This window comes from Parus major, chromosome Z (genome assembly GCF_001522545.3).
Source record: "Parus major isolate Abel chromosome Z, Parus_major1.1, whole genome shotgun sequence".
Lineage (NCBI taxonomy): Eukaryota > Metazoa > Chordata > Aves > Passeriformes > Paridae > Parus > Parus major.
In genome coordinates this window covers 25,300,181-25,319,889 of record NC_031799.1, presented here as the reverse complement: position 1 = coordinate 25,319,889, position 19,709 = coordinate 25,300,181, and the positions used below count along the sequence as shown (strand labels likewise).

The 19,709-nt window shown below is 35.6% G+C and overlaps 1 protein-coding gene across 7 annotated transcripts; it reads left to right on the top strand.

Moving 5' to 3' along the window:
- The first annotated feature begins 316 nt into the window (after window positions 1-316).
- Window positions 317-18,912, top strand: LOC107198270 (COBW domain-containing protein 1-like). Of its 7 annotated transcripts, none has more exons than XR_001518897.3 (15): window positions 318-498; window positions 1,576-1,662; window positions 2,537-2,633; window positions 3,792-3,883; window positions 4,982-5,041; window positions 6,087-6,124; window positions 9,370-9,416; window positions 10,158-10,244; window positions 11,049-11,093; window positions 12,727-12,783; window positions 13,609-13,660; window positions 15,551-15,619; window positions 15,721-15,786; window positions 17,619-17,729; window positions 18,400-18,912. XR_001518897.3 is itself a non-coding variant. In XM_015615160.3 (15 exons), exons 1-15 carry the CDS (start codon window positions 387-389, stop codon window positions 18,471-18,473), a joined length of 1,113 nt encoding a protein of 370 aa, XP_015470646.1. In that variant the 5' UTR covers window positions 321-386; the 3' UTR covers window positions 18,474-18,912. The 7 variants fall into 7 exon arrangements, 6 of the variants coding, with proteins under 6 accessions (XP_015470647.1, XP_015470646.1, XP_033367260.1 ...); XM_015615160.3 differs by having other exon boundaries at window positions 321-498; window positions 17,600-17,729; XM_015615161.3 differs by lacking the exon at window positions 18,400-18,912 and having other exon boundaries at window positions 317-498; window positions 17,584-17,718.
- The last annotated feature ends 797 nt before the right edge of the window (window positions 18,913-19,709 follow it).

Here is a 19,709-nt window from a genome sequence, read left to right as displayed (position 1 = left end):
CCACCTGAACATGAGGAAGAACTTTTACCGCGCATGTGACTGACCACTGGAACAACTGCCCCAAGAGGGTGTAGGGTCTCCCCCATCGGAGACATTCAAGAACCCATTGACACACTGGTGTGCCACGTGCTCTGCGCAGACGCTTTCACATCGTACACAAGCACTGAGATCCCTCCCCACACACGCCGGCACTTCCCGAAACAAAATTTCCTTTATTGAGACCGCCCCCCCCGCCCCCCCCGAGCTGCGCCTGCGCAGAACGCCGTGCGGGGGGGGGGCGCCCTTGGGGCCGACGCGCGGCGGTGCGTGACGCCACCCGGTGACGTCACAATGGTGACGTCAGGACTGTGACGCCGGGGGGTTGCCGGTTGCGGCCGTCCGCGCTTATGGAGGACGAAGACTGTCCCGACCTGGTTCCGATAGACGCCGATGCCGCGGAGCAGACCGATGCCAACCCCAGCAGAAAGATCCCCGTGACGATCATCACGGGGTACTTAGGTGAGGAGCGGGAGTAGCGCGCGGGAGGCGCTGCGTGCAGACAGGGAAGGCCCGGGCGGGCGGGCTGCTGCGGGGCCAGGGCTGCAGGCCGGGGGCCTGCGCCCCATGGGCCGGGGGCCTGCGCCCCATGGGCCGGGGGCCTGCACCCCGTCGGGCCGGGTGAGCAGCGCGGGGCCCTCCGGCCGCTCCAATGGGTTTGCAGGGCCAGTGTGAGCAGCAGTTTAAGCACCCTTTGGTGCTTTTACCACGCTGCTTTCAGGGGCCGCTTCGTTCAGGTCACGATTGGTAAACGGCTCTTGCCCACTTAACGTCAGAATAGTGCAGACGATTTGGCTCAGTTAAATGCAGACTGCAATGCAGTCAGAAAAACGTGAGATTCGGCGTTTTTCCAGTACCCCAACAGTGCTACGCTGTTATGGACAGTAAGGATCTTGGTACATTTAGGATCGCTATCACTGCTATGAAAGTTGTTTCTTTGTATACATCACACCGTTGCAGAAAAAATCATTAGAACAAGTAAGGAAGGTTTCTTAGTTCTAGTGGTCACCTGTGTGGGACCAGACGATCTCCAGAGATCCCTTCCACCCTTGACAATTCTGTCATCTTGTGAATGGGATGAAACTGCTCCTAAGGTGGTGTTGCAAGGGTTGTGAACAAGTTTTTTAGCAGTGCCCCATTTAGAGGCAGTTGTAGCACATCCGTGGTTACTGATGGCAGAACTGGTCAGAAAAGGCAGTAAGAGGGAGAAGATTAAGTGTGCCTTTTGTTAACAGAAGCATAAAAGTTAGTTTTGTAGGAAAACACTGCCCAGCTAGTAGGGAACTTGTAAGTTTATCAAGTACTGACACTTAATGAATGGAAAAACAATTGGTCATTTAAGACTGAGATTTAATGTCCTGCTAGTTCTATGGGGTCAAATATATATACAAATCTAATCAAATTGTACATCATTTTTATGAAATGTAGGATATTAGAATGAAAACTATTTAGAAGAGATTCGCTTGAAGTGTACATGTGCATGCATAACAGTATTTAGTTTTTTTTTACATTTCAATATAAATATGGTCTGTGTTCTAGGAGCTGGAAAAACAACTCTTCTAAATTACATACTGACAGAACAGCATAATAAAAGAATTGCAGTTATTCTGAATGAATTTGGAGAAGGTATGTAAACATGCAGAAACCTTTCTTTTTGCCACAAAATGACAAGTACAATAAGCTGCTGGAAACCAAGACTGTTGTAATTTTAAACCTATGACCAAAATTATTAATGTACCTCATAGTCTTCAGAAGGGCAGAAAGTATTTTTGCTGGTTTTCATAAAATAGTGACATGCATTAATTTGTTTTGCACATAAATGCAGGCCCTCAGATTAAAGAAAATAAATATATCACCCTGTTGGAAGCTATAGCTCCATTTGTCCCACTCAGTTTCAAGCAAATGGAAATTAATATGATGCTAAGTAATATTTTCTTTTATTTCCTTTCCCCTCAGCCATTTGCAGATCACAAATTATCCTGGACCAAGAAAATGGGAAGATGTGTGCTTGATGACTATGGTTCTTTGAACTCTTTGCTTTCAGGATTTTTAGCTATAATTTCTAGCTATAATTTAATATCCTACCATAGTCAGAAGCCTACATTGTTTACAGTTGACACTGTGTTGGTGGGGGGTTGTTTGTTCATTTGTTTTCATCCACAAAGATTCTTGTTGCTTTTCTGGTCATGGAGCTTAAAATAAAATGTAGAGACAAAGCCTTTATTTGATATGGAGGCACAGGCTGGCGTCCCTTTCTTTTAGCAGAGTTTGTGGCATTTACAATGTACTATCATCCAGTAGGGTTTGATCTTTGTGGAATCATCTTTGTCTTGGCTTTTAAATTTCTCAAAATGGAAAATACAGATTTCTTAAGAACATGTCAGACACATGATCTCAGGAGAAGAGTGTAATCCACATATCTCTTTCCTACAGGCATTGTCATGCAAGATTGTAGATGTATACAAAATATACAAAAATATAGCAGTACTTGTATTTTCAGGAAGTGCCTTGGAGAAATCTCTGGCAATCAGTCAAGGGGGAGAACTCTATGAAGAATGGCTGGAGCTCAGAAATGGCTGCTTGTGCTGTTCAGTAAAGTAAGTAAGGACTATTGTACAAGTTCTTAGCAGTGGATTTTGTGGGGAATTGAGGAAGGGAGAAGACAGCCAGGATTTGATTCTTGAAACTGATGGTAAATATTGATTGAGACTTCTTTTGTCAGATGAAACAACAATTGGAATTTCGGAGGTAAAAATTTATTTCCTATTGCTACCTTACTGGATTTGGACTTGGTGTCTTTCAGAAAAGTAATCTAAATACCAGCTTATGCACCACTGCAGTATTATAGAGTAGGGAACTGTCCCTCTATTGTTAGTACTTTGTTTCCATGTAGGGACCTGAAGATTCAGGTAAACTGTTTCTTCACAAAATACTTAACTTTGCTTCTTTCCTTGTACATTGGTTACTACTGCAATATTGTATTCATCAGAAAGGATGAATGGAAAACCTTTTGTGACCTAATGAAACACAATATCCAAATCTATAAGCTGATGATCATGTTAAAAAGCAAGACAATATTGGTTTCTTTGACATGTTTTTTACCCTGTTTGTTTCAATGCTGAATTGTTTGTGCTAAGTTTGCAAATAAGAGTTATGGCCTGTTTGTCCTGAAAATTTGGGAGGACTGATCTTAAATAGTAATAGGTAGTAAGTGGAAAACAGAAGATCTTATTGGATTGTTTTTCTGGGGTATAAGGAATGCTGTCTTGCTACTATGTTTTATATACATTGGTTTCTCATATAAATGCTAGACATTTCTGCTGCAGGCTGACTTCATCAGCTCTAATTTAAGTAAATGGCACATGTTCATCTTGGTGTAGGTGAGGTAAAAAAGCAAGGCAACATGCTTAACCTCACCCCTTATTTCTGTAATATCAGCTGCCAAACCAAATAGTCATATATCTACACAGCCCTACTGTCTTTTACAGGTTGTTCACTGTTTGAAAACAAGTTTTTGAATCACCTTAGAGATTAGGCAAATACTATTTTCAGACTAAAATGAAACAGAAAACTAAAATTTGCCTAATATTATATCAGTGGATAACTAAATTTTCATTGTTGACTGTAAGTCTGCAAGTGTCCTGCTTCAGAACTTCTGCTTTGATGATGCTGTCGCTGTGTTCTGCATTAGAAGATACATTTAAATACATACTTCAGTTTATTTTCTCTGTTCTCAAGTTTGTTTTTTCTTCCAGGGACAATGGTGTGAAAGCAATTGAGAACCTGATGCAAAGGAGAGGAAAATTTGACTATATATTGTTAGAAACAACTGGCTTGGCAGATCCAGGTAGTTCACTTTACAGTTTTCATAACCATGATAATTATTCTGGTTTTATGAACTGCTTATTTGCTTACCAGTTAATTCACTTTGACAGTTGAAAAATAAAGTGGTGAGTTGTCAGGCATCTATGCTTCGATAGTTGTATAGACTCTAATGAATTGGTTAAGGTGCAAATACGAGGTTGTGTGTTTGGTCGGGTTCTGTTTGTTGAATTTGCTTTAAAGTGAATCTAAAGCTTAGAAGAAATGCAGCTAAAATGTATTTCCATTTCGAGAAGACAGTGGGCTTAGCAAAGAGAAGCATACTATGAAACTAGCAGTTTTCAGTAAACTTTTGATGTTCTACATTCCTCCTTTTAAAGTCTAAATAGTTAGCATCTGTTGTATTCTTACACTGATTGTGATAGACCTTACATTTTGTGAAGTCATAAAATATACTGTGAAGTAGACTAGTACATTCTTCATAAGGAGCAGTAATAGATTTTACAAAATCCTACTGTGCTCTTTAGTAATATTTGTTATAGAAAGGTGTTTAAACTTGAGCTCATGTTAGGAATAGCTATTGAAAACAGTTTTCTCTAAACCATCCACATTAAAAATCTGTTGTAGATGGAGGGGGAAGGAAATTCTTATCAGAAATTCAATTGTTTCTCCTTTTGGAGACTGGTGCTTTCCAGCTCAAAGCTGCAAAATAGTTGTCATTATAAAGTAATTTTCTTCGAAAGACAGGACATTGATTTGGCCTCTGTTACACACAAATTCTGTTTGAGTGAAATTGGAAAACTATTAAGCTTTTTGGAAAAAAAATCAATAGATACCAGAAAATGATTTCATGTTGTGGTCCCTGCTATATCTTGCACGAGTAAGCACTAGAACAGCTGTCAGGTATTTGGGTCTGATACAGAGCGGTGTTTGAAGGACTGCATTATATCACTTCAGGTGGACAGTTTTAGGTGTTGAAATTGCTTTAGTTGCAATTTAGTTGAAATTGCTACTGATCTTATTGTTAGCACTACAAATACAGTTTTTCTATGAAATACCTCAGTGCTGGTAGTTTACTGGAAAAATCTCAGTTTTGCAATGGTATATATACTGCATTTCTTAGGAGCTGTGGCCTCCATGTTCTGGGTTGATTCTGAGCTGGGAAGTGACATCTATCTTGATGGTAAGAAGTGCAAGCTTATTTTCTTGTGTACTGGCATTTCATATCTGGATTTAGAGTAATGTATTCTTGGTGCTTTAAGGTAAATTTCAGAAAATATTAAGAAGTGTATGAGCTTGGTTTTCACACTGCCAGATTTGATGACAGAGGTATCCCTTATTCTGGTGATTGGTGAGATATTTCATCTTGCTAAATCCAACAAAAGTTGTGTAATGCTTTTCTAAGGGATCAGATACGGACAGCTCTTGATTGTGATGTAAGCGGGGGGGAGGAATCTCCTTAGCTAGATGTTATAAAACTTCATTTAGGCCTAACATTACAGCATGCTTTTTATCTCTTTCTTCCTTCCCCTCTTTCTCCTGCAATGCAGTGTTTCCTAAAGAGTTTGCTATTTTTCTGAATATATAACTTGTCAACACCTGGATTTTTCTGCCTTTTGTTTTCTGCTTTCTTCACCTATTATACTTGTTGGGTCTATTATTTGCTGTGTTCCAATAAAAACCTGAGATTACTGAAAGATATCATCACTATATGTAGTTAAAGTGTGATTTTTTTAATGTAGGAAAAAAAAAAAATACTTCCTGGCTTAAAAAAATGCCCCACTAATGTTTTGGTCAGTCTGTGTAATATCCATATAGCCAAGAAAGCAAACATTGAGTTCAATAAGAAGGAGCTTCCTAAGTTTCTGCCAGAGACTTGCAAATTCCTGGTCATTTACCATCAGAATGGCTGCATATGTCAGTCAGTCCCTTAATATGTTTCAATATTCTGTCAAAGCATACCTCAGCCAATTTCCTTTTGTGGAAGATGAGGCATCTACTTGCAGAAATTTATCTCTTACCTGGTTCGGTAGACATTTTACTACCACAGTGAATAAAAAAAATATTTAGGTAACAAGTTTAATGTTCAGATATTTTCAATGCTTCCAATTTATTATAACTAGTTGTAAATGTGCTGATATTTTTACCTTTGTACAGGAGGCTTGCAAGCTGTTAAACTGTCAGCTCATTCCAGCCCATTTCTATTCCATTTTAATACTATCTTTTAGGTATCGTGTCTGTTGTTGATGCAAAGCATGGATTGCAGGTAAGTTGCTCTATAAGTCACCAGATTTGTTACTAGATGGTTTAAAACTCCAGCATTAGAACAGCTATTGCAGTAATGTTCATGTGGATTAATTAATTTGAACAATAGCTGTTACTTTTACATTGAATGAGGATGTATGTCATTGTTACTGTGTTTTGAATGGGCACAAGGAAGTACTGATATTTGCAGGAATTCAGAGTCTTGCAGGCACAGCAAAATGCCTGACAAGAGTTGCCAGGCTGCAAAGTACGTGGCTCTTTAATTCTATCTCTTTACTCAGGAATCTTGCTTTTAATCCAAGTAGGCGTTTGGATTGCTGTAAAAACAATGGAGAAATTGGTTATTGGTCTGTGTTATTGAAAGAAGAAAACAAGATGTCTTACACCAGTGTGGTAAGAACTGAGTTAGGGCTCAGACTGGGAAGGGTACTAATGTAATGGCAGCTGTAGTGAGGAGAAATGAAAGCACAGATGTCCTAGTACTGCTTCACATTAAAATGTTATATGGAAGCAGACAAAAGGAGCAGTTATTAGAATAACCTGTATATAAAGTATAATGGTATAATGTAAGAGCAGACATGTAGAACAGTGAGCTTGTGTCAGCAAAAATTGTGAATAAATAGTTCAACTTTTTATTTTTGTTTGTTTGTTCATTTGTGTTTTGGGGTTTTTTTTGTTTGTTTTTTTTGTAATAGGTGGGTATAAATATAACTATTTGCAACTTAATAACTTAGGAGGTTACTGCTTTGATTGGATATTGATTTTTGCAGGATTCAAAAAAAAGTGGTCATTAGACAAAATGCCTTCATATGAAAATTCCATGCTGTGGAAGTGTTTTCAATACTTCCGCATTTACAATGGTTGCAGATGGCTCAGAGAACTGAAGAACAGTGGTTTAAAAATAAGAGAGTGATTCTTCCTGTTCAAGAATTTTTTTTGTTTGGATTACTTGGGTTTCTCCTTTCATTTGTGCTTACCTAATAGCTGATTTGCCAAAAGGGTAACAGTCCTGTCCTCTCATTGATTTGTGTTGGACTGGAACAGGACAAACTTAGCCTCATAGCAATACAGTTTTGAAAGTTGGATTCATTGTGTTCTGCAAGAATTTTTGTGGAGGATTTGGTAGAAGAGTGAGGGGAAGGGATTGATTTCCCCTTCCAAGCAGGAGCAGTCTTCTAAATCAGCTCAACCATCACAAGAAGTCATATCATGTTTTAGGACAGTCCCTTTTCAGTTTCCTCACACTAATTCAGATGTGTTTATCCCTTGCAAAAATGTTCTTCATGCAGTGCTGAATTATTGTCTCAGATCAAATATAATTGTGTTGCACACAGCAGCACTGAATTATTACTGTTTGAAGATTATTTTAAATTAATTTTAAATTAATTTTTTAAAATATTAGACTTTAATGTAACATAAACAACACAGAAATATTTTGAAACATTCAAATTTTCTATCTACTCTTACCTTTGGCAGCTCAATGAAAACATACATTATCTAATCAGTAAACCTGTAAAACACTGACATCTACTCAGAATAGTAGGAACTTCAGACTTCCTCAATTGTGTACTAAGTAAATGACTTTGGCTTTGTGTAAAAGGACTTGCTAACTTGTTTAGTTCCTCTGGTTGCAAAGCCTGACCTCAACAGCTGCTTATTATTCAAAGAATTTTGAAAGTCATACAACTAATGACATTGAGATAATGAGCAGCAATTTAAGTATGTCATGCTTCAATGAACCAACTTTTCTTTTCACAAGAAAAGCTGACAAACATCCCCATGACCAGTCAGCCAAATTGAAACTGAAGTGGTAATTGATACCATGGGTTATCACTCTAACAGATTTGTCACATAGCAATCTGAAGTACTAATTTCTTTAATTGAGGGGAAATATTTGGATAGCTTGAAGTTTCAGTCCTCAGCTTGCAGGACCTCACACCTGGACTACTGACATTTGTTCTTTTCAGGGCAAGAAACCTAAACATTAATTGAATAGAATCAGTACACAGAGGATTACAAAGAAAAGGTCAGAGGAGAGGTTCCTGAAAGACATCTTGTTGTTATGCTTTGCTTAGGTTGTGCGCAATCAGGAATAGTTTTGTTTCTTTTTACATTATAGACTTGCAGTATGCGATAACTTATTTTTGTTATTCTAGTAAAATACTGTTAGATGCCTGATAATTCCAATAAAGAAAAAAAAAATTCCTAGGTTTTTAGAAATCTATATAATCTCCCATGACAATTGATTCAACTTTTAAATTGGTATTTCTGTAACTTGAAACTGAAATTTTAAAGTAATATTCCTGATACATTTAGAGCTGATGAAGGAATGCACAGGACTCTAACCTTCCTAGAGATGTAAGCATAAGTGGCAAGTTCTTACTAATATTACAACCAACATCAGTTTGAAGTTTTACTTCCTCCAGATGAGGAAATGTCTGTGACATTTCTCTCCTAGAGATTGCTGCCTCCATAGCAGAGTGGGCAGAAAATAACTTGTAGCTAGACCTTTGCTGCTTCAGTGTAGTCTGTTGATGTGCCTAAGTTAAGTAAGGCTTTGAGTTCCTAAACATTACGCCGCTGCTTGAGATGCAGGTATTTTTTTCCCTTTCACTAATTCTTCTGTAAAGACATTAGGTTGGGCAGGTAAGTGGAGATGATACTGAGAGTCCTGTAGCTCCTGATTTTGGACAACTTGCCAAAGAGCAGTGGTTTATTCATAAAACCTGGAAAAAGTTACCAGTTTTTACTATCAAAGTACAGTTTGTCTTGTACGGTCTTCCAGAGAAAAAGAGTGTGAAGTTACATATATGAAATTATGTATTGCAAGCCTAGCCTGTGTTTTGTTAGTTGAGTTTGCTCTCATTTGTAAAATCACTGAGCTTTCATTTTTTTTCCAGATACATTTTTTCATAGTTACTGTATGTCGTGGTGACTTTCTTACTTCATTGTAAAGCTGAAAAATAATTAAAATAAATACTGGAAAATTTCCCAACTCTTTAGCATTCTAATAATAATATTAATTAGAAGATTTTCTTTAAGGTAATTATAAATCTTATAAATTATAAATGGTGAATGTATAAATGTACTTTCTCACCATCACTTACAAGAAAGATTCTAGACACCATCTTCCTCAATACTTTATTGAAAAACAGACCTCAACTGAATTTGGTTTGGTTTTCTTTAATTGCAAATTAATTTAAATTAATTTTTGGAATTAATCCTATTCTTTTAATTTTTGTTTAGCACTTGACAGAGGAGAAACCAGAAGGCCTTATCAATGAAGCATCTCGGTATGGATGTAGAATCAAGTTAGCAATTGCACTGTATAAAAGTTCATTGGAAATGGGTTCTTTTATAGGGCTTTTTTCTCCTGCTTTGCTTAAACTGAGTTAGATTGGTGTAATGAGGTAAAATATTGAAAAGTAGCTTCATGCTTCATTTGGTCTTTCTGCCAAGAACTGACTCTTCTATTTTAATAGTGAGGGGATTTTATTTAATTGAATGAGAAGCACCTGTGTTGGTGGAATTAAAAGTTTCATGTTGGGATCTCTCATGCTTGAAGCAGAACTGGGGATAGAGGAATACTTTTTAATAAATGTGGAGGCAGAATAATTAAGGGTAGTTGTAACTGTTGAAGCCTTCATAAAGCAAAGACTTCAAGTATCACATTACAAGGACCACATGCAAGACAAATAGGGATTTGTAAAGTTGTTACATCACTAAGAATCTTGGATTAGATGACATAAAAGACACCAACAAACAAACAAACAAATCAACCCTGAAATAAAAGAATCTAGCAAGCCTTCATTTGATCTGTTAGGGCAAAGAAGAAGATACTGAGGAGAAGTTAGTAGTACTTTAATCATTCTCCATGATGTTCTAGTTGGATTAATGCTTGTCCTTCTGTACTAACAATGCTCATACTATCTTTAGGGGACATGGGTGAGATGAAGTTTCTGCCTTATAGATTAAGTATTTGTTTGTTAGTGATGTCTTTTTCTCTCTTTTTTTTTTTTTTTCTTAATATATAGGCAGGTTGCATTGGCTGATCTTGTAATCATCAATAAAACAGACTTGGTTTCAGAGGAAGAATTGAATAAAGTCAGAACATCTGTAAGGTATGAAACTTTTGGCATATCTGTAACACTACTGCCTGAAAAATTAATTTAAACATAGCTACTTCTTTACTGCTGTTAGAATAGAAATTTCATCTCACTAATAGATTGATACAGATTGATAAGCTTATAAAGGAAAAGAGACTGCCTCTTGCTAAAAGTATTCTAGTACTTCTGTGCTTAAACAATCTTAGCATTTTGTCTATCTGTTTAAGATTTGATGTTACTTACTAAGGAAAGGTCTTTGTTTTGAGTGTTTGGTTTTGCATTTCTGAGCAGCTGTTGCCATTCTTGAGACTTAGCAGAAGTGGAAAAAAAAAAAATGAATTCACTCAGTAAATATGAGTTCACTAGAAAATGCAAAGATATATGGAGGAAGTCCCAAACAGTTTTCATGGAGCAGAAGAACCAATGGTCTGAATCAAATTAATGATTGAAGATATTACTCTTTATCAATACCATGATAAACCAAATTAAAAATGAAAATTTTTAAATACTTTGTGACTGTATTAATTGCTTGAAATATGAAAATAAAAATGCTTAGGCTGAGCAGAATCTATCATGAATAGCTTTGGATAGGAAAATGCTGTTCTCACTGGTGGTATCTTGTCAGAACTTGTGAGATTTCCCAGCTGTTAGTGGAAATCAGGTATCTCAGTCCATATCTGATACGTATTTAACAAACTGGTAACAGAGTTGGGGTTCTATTTCACATGATCCTCTCCATGGTTAACATATTTGAACAATATATCACAGTTCTATTTTCATCTAATTAATTCTAATTCATCTAATTCTGTTTTATTTTAGGTCAATAAATGGACTTGTTAAAATTCTAGAGTCGCAAAGATCAAGGTATTAAATGGCCACTATTACTAGGTACTAGATCCTGCTTCTTTTGTGACAGTTTAAAGTGCTCTATTAAGTCAGCTTTATTAAACTGAAAAAACTACTGAATTAGAAATATTTAATCCAATATTTATTTTAAGAATAAGCATCTAGAATTTATTTTTTTTCCAGGAAGTAAAAGTGTATTTTTAATTTATATTTTTATTTGCTAGTGTTCATATCACAGAATCACAGAATGAGTGAGGTTGGAAGAGAGCACAGTGGGTCATCTTGTCCAACCCTCTTACCAAGCAGGGTCATCTTCCAAACTGCTAGGACTGATCTGTGCATCAATTATTAGATTGTGGTGGTCAGTGTTAGTAAAGTATAGGTTTTTTATTTAAGCAGATTTAAAGGGAAGGTAACTCATAACCTTAACAAAGTATACTTGGCTTTTTAAAGGTATTGTCAAATATAGTTGGAAATTGTAGAGAAAAATACTTGCTGTTGTTGGGTGATCAGATAGGACTAATTTTGAAGAAGATACCGAACTACATGATTTGTGTTTTAGATGTCCATTAGGGGGAGATAAAACGTGATCTCTTTGCATATTGTATGGTGTCTGATGCCAGCTAGCACTATGTTTTGGATGTGAGATTAAGTGGGCCTCAGATTCAGTCCTCAATGACAGCTCTTTGTTATTTGTAAATATTCTTCTGTTATTAAACATTCCAAGTGTGAAATAAGCACAAAATTAATTTATTAATTTATATTGTATATCATGTTATTTGATGACATACCCTTTTTAAGATGGGGGTAGTCCTTCAAAAGCCCACATTTAAAAGGCAGGGTTCTATGTGATTTTTTAGAACACTGCTGAGAGCAACTGAAACTCAGCTGGTCATGTATTTTACACAGGAATTGTTTCTTACTCCATTGAAAGTCTTTCACCTTAGAAACTGCTTGGTACAACTACTGTTGAATGTAAAAGTTTAATGATTCTGGTTGTATTCCAGAGGTGGGTTTTTTCACTTCTCATGTTCTTTTTATTTAGCCACATGTTATTAACTGCGGCTGAAAAGCTAACAGTTGTTATTTAGCAGTGAAATCTGTAGTCTGTATTGCTTTGTGAAGAGAAGTTTCTTATGCAAGTTTATAGGTAGCCATTCTTGTAAGGAGATATGATCAGTACTGCCTATTCTGTGTATTATATTTTTCATTTGTCTGTTTCAAATTGTAGAGTTGAAATTCCTCATAGTAGTGCTTGCCTCATAAAGTTGTTTCAGTTTTGTGTGCTAACAGTGTGTCAGTATAAGCTTCCTATATTCCAGGAGTTTGTGTCTGCCTTGAGAGGCTTCCTTTTCCCATTAGGGAAAATACTATTTGGGCACCCAGTAAAATGGATTTTCTCATATTTTTGGAAATACCTTGTATGTTACTGTTATTTTTAAAAATTTTGTTTCTGTGCTTACATATTATTGTGTAAATAAATACAGCATTTCTTTGTAGAAGACAGTACCAACCACTAATATCCAAAAGTAAGGCTAAGTACTAATTCTGATAGACGAGAAGAGAAACATAAGCTTCAGTGAACACCATTAAAACCTGACATTTAAATGCATCAAAAATACAAAGCTTTCTTTTTTTCCCCTCTCTTTAGAGTTGATCTCTCTAATGTCTTGGACCTGCATGCTTTTGACAGTTTATCTGGAGTAAGGTATGGTGATAATTTTGTCTTCTATTAGAAAAAATATCAAAAATATCTGTGTATGAAACAGACACACTGAAGTCCCAGCTTGAATGTTCATCTGAGTTTCTGTTAGAAATTCTAGTTTAGTCTGTCCTGTCTAGACCAGGACAGTCACATTTTAAAAATCATTGCTTTCTTAGTGGTAATATTAGATAGAATTAGTAATATGATAATATTATAATAAAAGTGGTAATATTAGATGGAAGAAGTTCCCAAGTTCCTTTATTGAGTAAAGGGTATCTGTTTTAAGTTAGCAGGTACACTGCATAGAATTGCGCTTTACAGCTGAGAAGTGGAAGCTGTATTTTAATTAGTGTTACAGATTTCATTCTCTCAAGCATAAGTCTTTGTACATTTTCTTCTTGATTTTCAAATAATTGTAAAGTTTTTTAAAAAATCAACATCTATTAACTTGATAAATTCTAGTGGTTTATTCTTTCTTTCTTGCTTTAACATAGTTTACCATTTTTTGCCCAAAGGAGTATCAAGGGTGTTGTGTTCATTGAAGGATAAATGTTTTTAATACTGAAGATACTCCAAATCAGGACAATAATTATCTTTGTTTGAAAAACTCTAATTTTCTAACACAAACAATTAACTATATCAAACAAATATAATTGAACATTTCAATTTTGAGATTAAAACTGAATTAACTGTTGAAGTTTATTCTGGATTTATAGTCTATCTTTGGTATTTCAGTTTTGCTCTGCAATACTGGCATTTTATAAATTTGAAATAACGGCATTTTGCTCACCCTACTAAAATGTGCTATTTAATTTTATTTATTTTCAGTTTGCAGAAAAAGCTTGAGCATGTAAAGACAACACATGCGCATCTAGATAAGGTAATTACCAAAAATACTGCTTTGATGTTTTTGCAATAACAGGGCTGTTCAATATTGCGTGCTAATTTTGTTACAATTGCAGAAGGTTTCAGTTAGGGAGTAATGTGTTCTAAAGTATTTGTGAGATAACCTAGATTACACAAAAGGAATGTGTTTTGTTGTAGATAGGTTCTAAATGGCTATATTATTTCTCACTTTCAAAAATAGCTTATAAGCTTCCAGTGCTCCTGACAGTCATGTAATTTGTTGATTCACATGGAGAGTATTACTGAACCAAATAGAACTACATTTTTTTTTTCAGGTATTTGCAGAAACAAGTCCTGAATTTGTAGCCTGTCTGTATAGTCCTATAGGTTTTCTGTCCAAAACAAAATCTCTCTGGTTGAATTGTGGGTCACAGTCCTCCGTGGGATGTCCCTAAGTGGGTGTGGTTCATCCATAGGCCACAAGTCCCCTCAGTGGCTGCAAAAAAGTAAAAACTTACGTTTTTTTAAGGTGTCTTAGAAAAGTGAGCTTCCTTCAGAAAGTTTCTATAATTAAATTTAATTTTCAGGTTAAAATACAATGCATACAATGCCTGTGTTTTTCTTTTTGAACTGCATATTTTAACTGTGAAGTTGCTAGTCTTGAAAACAAGAAAAGGTAATTATAGTCTAATTTTGGAAGTAAAGATTAAATATAAAATCAGTTCATGCTTAATTATAATTACAATGACAATGTTGATAGTTTTAGTTTAATCAATATTCTTAAATATCCTCAGTTACAGAATCTTAATAGATCCCTAAAGTAGATAGAGATGTTAAGTAGAAGCCTTCCTAAATGAGTTATAGTATCCTTGTATTATTAATGAGATCATTGTTAATTTTTAGTGTAGAGCCATTTGACAGAATTCATTGTTAGTATCTCTGTTTAGTTTAACACCCACATATTTAAGATTATTGTTGAGACGCATGAGGCATAAATGAGGGCAGAACACTTCTCACAGTAGGCTGCAGTCCTTGTACAACAAAGTGTGCTTATTATCTTCATGTTGAAGGTCAGCAGAAACAAACTGCACTGGAGCAGAGTGAACTTCGGTCTGCTGTGTTTTGAAGCTGCTCAGAGTGTTAGCTCTTGGTTGTTTAGATAAGTTTACTTGTTTATTAGACAAACATTTGCTGCTTGTTGCTTTAATTTTTTTTTTCCTTCGGTTAGACTAGGCATCTGAAGGTTGTCATTTGAAAGCATTATAGGAAATAATTCTTTCTCTGTTCTTCCACACCACTGAGCAGTTATAATGACAAAAAAAAACAACCCATATCTTCTTTAAGTAAATTGTTAATTTTAAATTATGTTTTATTTTCAAATTTTCTTTTGATAATTGATCCTGAGGAGTTAGCTGGTGGTTGCTTTGGAACAAAACTTAACTTCAGACATCTTTATTTTCTGAATCTATTCCTACATAGTCTGTTTATAAACAGTTTTTCTTATGAGGCAAGTGCAGGTTGCCTTTTATATAAAATAATACTATAAAAATAATCAAACTATATTGATTATTTTTTGTCTGATAGAATTGTCAGATCTTATGCCAAAAAAATAGCATTCTTAACCATATTTGAAATCTTGATCATAGTAGTCTCTACAGCAAAGAATTACATGATAGCAGCTAATGGCATTATTCTGTTAAAAGCATTGTTTATGCCATATAAGTGCATACCAAAACAGAAACAAGAAGTAGAGCTCAATTTAGCAAATTAGAGCAGAACAGAAATAAAGATTATTTTTTTTTAATTTGAGGTTGTCATATACTTGCCTTTTTATGCTGCCAAGTTATAAAGAACACTTTTTGAAATTATTGTAACAAGATGTTTATTCAGTTTGCTAATAATAAGTGTATCTTCCTGTTTGCAGGCTATAATTACAGTAACATTTGAAGTTCCAGGGAATATAAAAGAAGAAAACTTAAATCTCTTTGTTCAGGTAAGTAATACATCACTTTCAACTCAAAAAAATCATTGTGGCTTTTTATATAAATTCATCCCATGCCACTTTGTTTATGGAAACAACTTTTATTTTCATAGAATCTTTTATGGGAGAAGAACGTGAAAGATAGGACTGGGTGCACCATGGATGTCATAAGACTGAAGGTTAGTTAGAAATTATCAACTTCTTAGTTTTGTGCTTTTTGTCTTTACACCTAAAAAAGTGCAATGTGCTGTCAGTTACGGACCTATCAAAGGTGCTGCTGGATCACTGTAGCAGAGCAGAAGAAATGGAGAGTAGCAAGTTGTCATTCCATGAATGACTCAGAAAGAGCTGGCAGAGGAGCAAACATTGATTCTACTTGTTTTGAATGGGGAGGGCAGATTTACAGTCCCCAGACATCAGTGGCAGGGTTAAAAATCAACCCATAGTTAACTCACTTTTCATTTTCTACATCCATTGCTTTGAAAGATACCATCCATCTCATATATGTAGGGTTGGGATACTATAGATGGGATCCTATAGCTTGCTAGGTGTACTTAAAATTGTTGCCATAATGTGCAGAAATTCAATTTGGCTAATACAGGAACGCAGTTGTAGTTGTGGTCCACAATTAACTTTTTACAATATTGTCGGCTGTAGTTTTAAAGATGCATTTTAAAGATGCATTTAAGAATTCATCTTCATAGGCACTTCATATGTTTTTCAGTTGCTTGGTTTTGAGAGGAGTATAGGTGACAATTCAGGATCTATTTTCATTTGTCTTTTACCAAGCAGTGAAGTAAATAATGAAAAAACAAGAATCAAGTCAGTCATTTGGCAGGCTGTAAGAAATGTAAGAAAGTAAAGCTCTGGTTTGCTTCCTGAGAACACTTGACCATCATAGATAACAATGTAATTATTTTAGTTTTATCGGAAGGAAAGTTGTCTTTTTGCTTTTTCAACAACAAAGTTAGAGTATCCTTGTCTTTCCCTTCCTGACAAACAGAAGAAAGTAGCCACTCAGATATCTGAAGCTGCCTGAAAAGCAGTAATGCCATGCATGAGTATGTTTTTTGGTATATTGAGCACTGTAATCAAACTAATCCTTTATGAGATGTGAGGCCTGTGATGTGTGCTGTCCCTCAGTCACAAATACTCCAAAGTAAATGAACTCCAGGCAACTCATTACAGAACAGACTCCAAAGTTTGTTGCTTTATATTTATATTTTATCTTTAGTCATGGTCATTTTTGGCAATAATAGTAATAGAATTCCAATAGGTCAAATGTAGACCTATATTATGAAATATTTTAAACTCTTTCTTTCTTTGGAGAAGTGTCCTGGTTTAGGGAAAATTCTGGGGGAACTTCCAGAAAGTATAAGACACGTTTTAGAAAATGCGTTCCACTAAAATATTTTAGAACATTGTACTATGAAGTGATGAAAACTGTTTTTCCAAAGCTTTTGATAACTGGGGTAATGGACTCACACTGACTGTAATCCTTTCTAAGTCTGTTGCTAGTTGTTTTACTTCATTTACCTATATTTATTCTTTCTCCAATATTCAGAGATTCTGTTTCAGAATAGTAAATATATTAAGCATGAGAGCTTAATTGGACTAATGCGAAGTCATTTTTGTTTATTTTACATCATTTTGTTGGCAGGTAGGCTTTCATGGACTTCCATGTCAAACACCATATAAGTATTCAAAGAGACATAGTAGATGATGACATTTAATTTTGCTTGAGCAGGCTAGGTACTGACAAATGAGGAACAGAAAGCAAAGTATGGTAAAAAGTAATTCTTAGCCTTTAACAAGCATATGTGAAAATGGATGTTTTAGGTAGATATGTTGATGTTTATTTGGACTAACAAGTGCATAATTGCTAGAGATACTATCCCTTGCTTGAACTAGATTGAAAGTTTTGTTTTCCCTCTTACATATTTCATTTTTAAAGTTTTGTTTATATACCCTAACAGTTATTTTTCTGATAAGGGACTGGTATCTATTCAAGGCAAATCTCATCAAGTGATAGTCCAAGGTGTCCATGAGCTCTATGACTTAGAAGAGACTTCAGTAGCTTGGAAAGAAGATGAAAAGAGAATGAACAGGCTGGTCCTAATTGGTAAGAGGAAATTACGTATTTCCTTGTTTGAGTTTAAGAAGCTGTTTTTTTCACAGACAGTCCTCTGACTTGGCCAGTGAAAAGCCATCAGGCTAAACTGGCCAGAATAAGTACAGTGAGTATGTTCAGCATAACCCTTTCAAACTTTTACCCATCAAAACCTCCTGATGTTCAAAATTGCAGTTGAGAGGAGTGTACACTATCCCTATTAGTGCCACCAAAATAAAGTCATATTAACTCAATAACATAGTAAACTTTCATAAATTATGTTGGCGTATTTAATGTTATTTTTAAAATCTGTAATTATAAATTGGGTGATGGGAATAGTTTGCATGTTTGATCAAATACTTAGTAACTGTAAGGAAGGTTATTACAGCTTTAAAATGTTTTAAATCAGTTTTTTTTCTGAAAAGCTTGCAGTGCTGAGGTTCTATGTTTCTGCTTTCTATTTATTTCTGTTTGCTTTGCAAAGTGTTTTATTCCCCAAAATAACCTACTTTTTCCTCTTTCCCTTATTGCAGCTTGAAGTCTATTGTTGCCTTAATTTTAATACTGCTATTCTCTACTGCTTGATATAATAAACATTTTCTTAGGTTAGCAGAAGCTACTTGTGTGTGGTTTTTTGTAATGCACTGTAAAATACAGTTAGATATTTTATTTTTCTTTACAGGCAGGAACTTGGACAAGGAGATCATCAAAGAAGTATTCAGAGCCACTGTGAGAGAAGAACAAGGAAACAGTTGACATAAAACTATAAAAATTATATGTCTTTTATAATCCCGCAAGGATTTTATGACAGAAAGAGACTGAGTGGCATGGACTGTGGTAGTTTCTCTATCCTCTTGCAGTTTATGCAATAGTTAAACCCTGAAGTCTTCCAGATTCCAGCTGATCTACTGCTTGAAGTTTAGCTCTAACAGTCTAGAATCAAACAGTGTTTTGGATTTGGCTGAAGCTGTGTCAACAACATCATTTAACTGTGCAGAAATGCAGACAGGCAAAAGGCTGTTATGTTCCATGTGAAGCATTACTGTAGGGATCTGGGAAACACATTTGAAGCCTAGTGCTTTCTCTTGCTAACTCTCTTCCACTGGGAATAAAGCAATAGAGATTATTGTCAGTGATGTAATCACAGTACAAAATGTCTAGTGTTTACTATTAAACTGCCTTCCATCTCTTTCCACTTGATTTGTGATTTTTTGAATGTATGCACCCATCCCAGGTTCTGCTAAACCTGTTGTATAATTAAACTAAAAATACACAAGTAGCAGAGGCGCAAGATCACATGCAGTAAATGCTGTCTCCCCTAAAGCTGTGAATGCAGTGTTTGGCCACACAGACAGCAGTTTGAAAGATGTAGCTGAACTCTTCGATCTCCTAGGCCATGATTCCGCTAGTTCAGGATTTGGGGAACTGGGGACTGCACATTCCCACTGAGTTCAGGCTGTTCTGTATGATTTGTTATGGGGTTCTGACACTATTTTGAAAAGTTAGTCTGCAGCTTCTATCTCTGCTCATTACAATTTAGAGTTGAACTTTCTGCCCTGTACATCCTCTAGTACCTCTTAGCTTTAGAGGGATATTTTGACTACAGCTGTGTGAAAGCAAAATGAGCCAATGCAAGAAGATAATCTAGAATTAAAAATGTTTGCAAACAAAATTCTAGGACATGCAGTTCTGAAGGATGGACTTTTAGCTACAGTGCTTGCTATGGATACTTGATGATGTGTCTGAATACGTAGAAATTTCAGTACTAGGAATGTGTTACTTGTCTCACACCTAACATTAAAATGAAAAGAGGGCCATTCCCTCAGTCTCTCCCTCAACCAGTATCAACAGTCTTAAATTTTTTCACTTTGCTTCTATTGGAGTATATGAGTTTGAAATTTATTTTCAAAAGAACTGAGGATGGAGACATTTATTAATTTTTCACTGCCTAGAGCTGGTGTCTCAGTTGATTAAAATATTTAAGTCATGTAT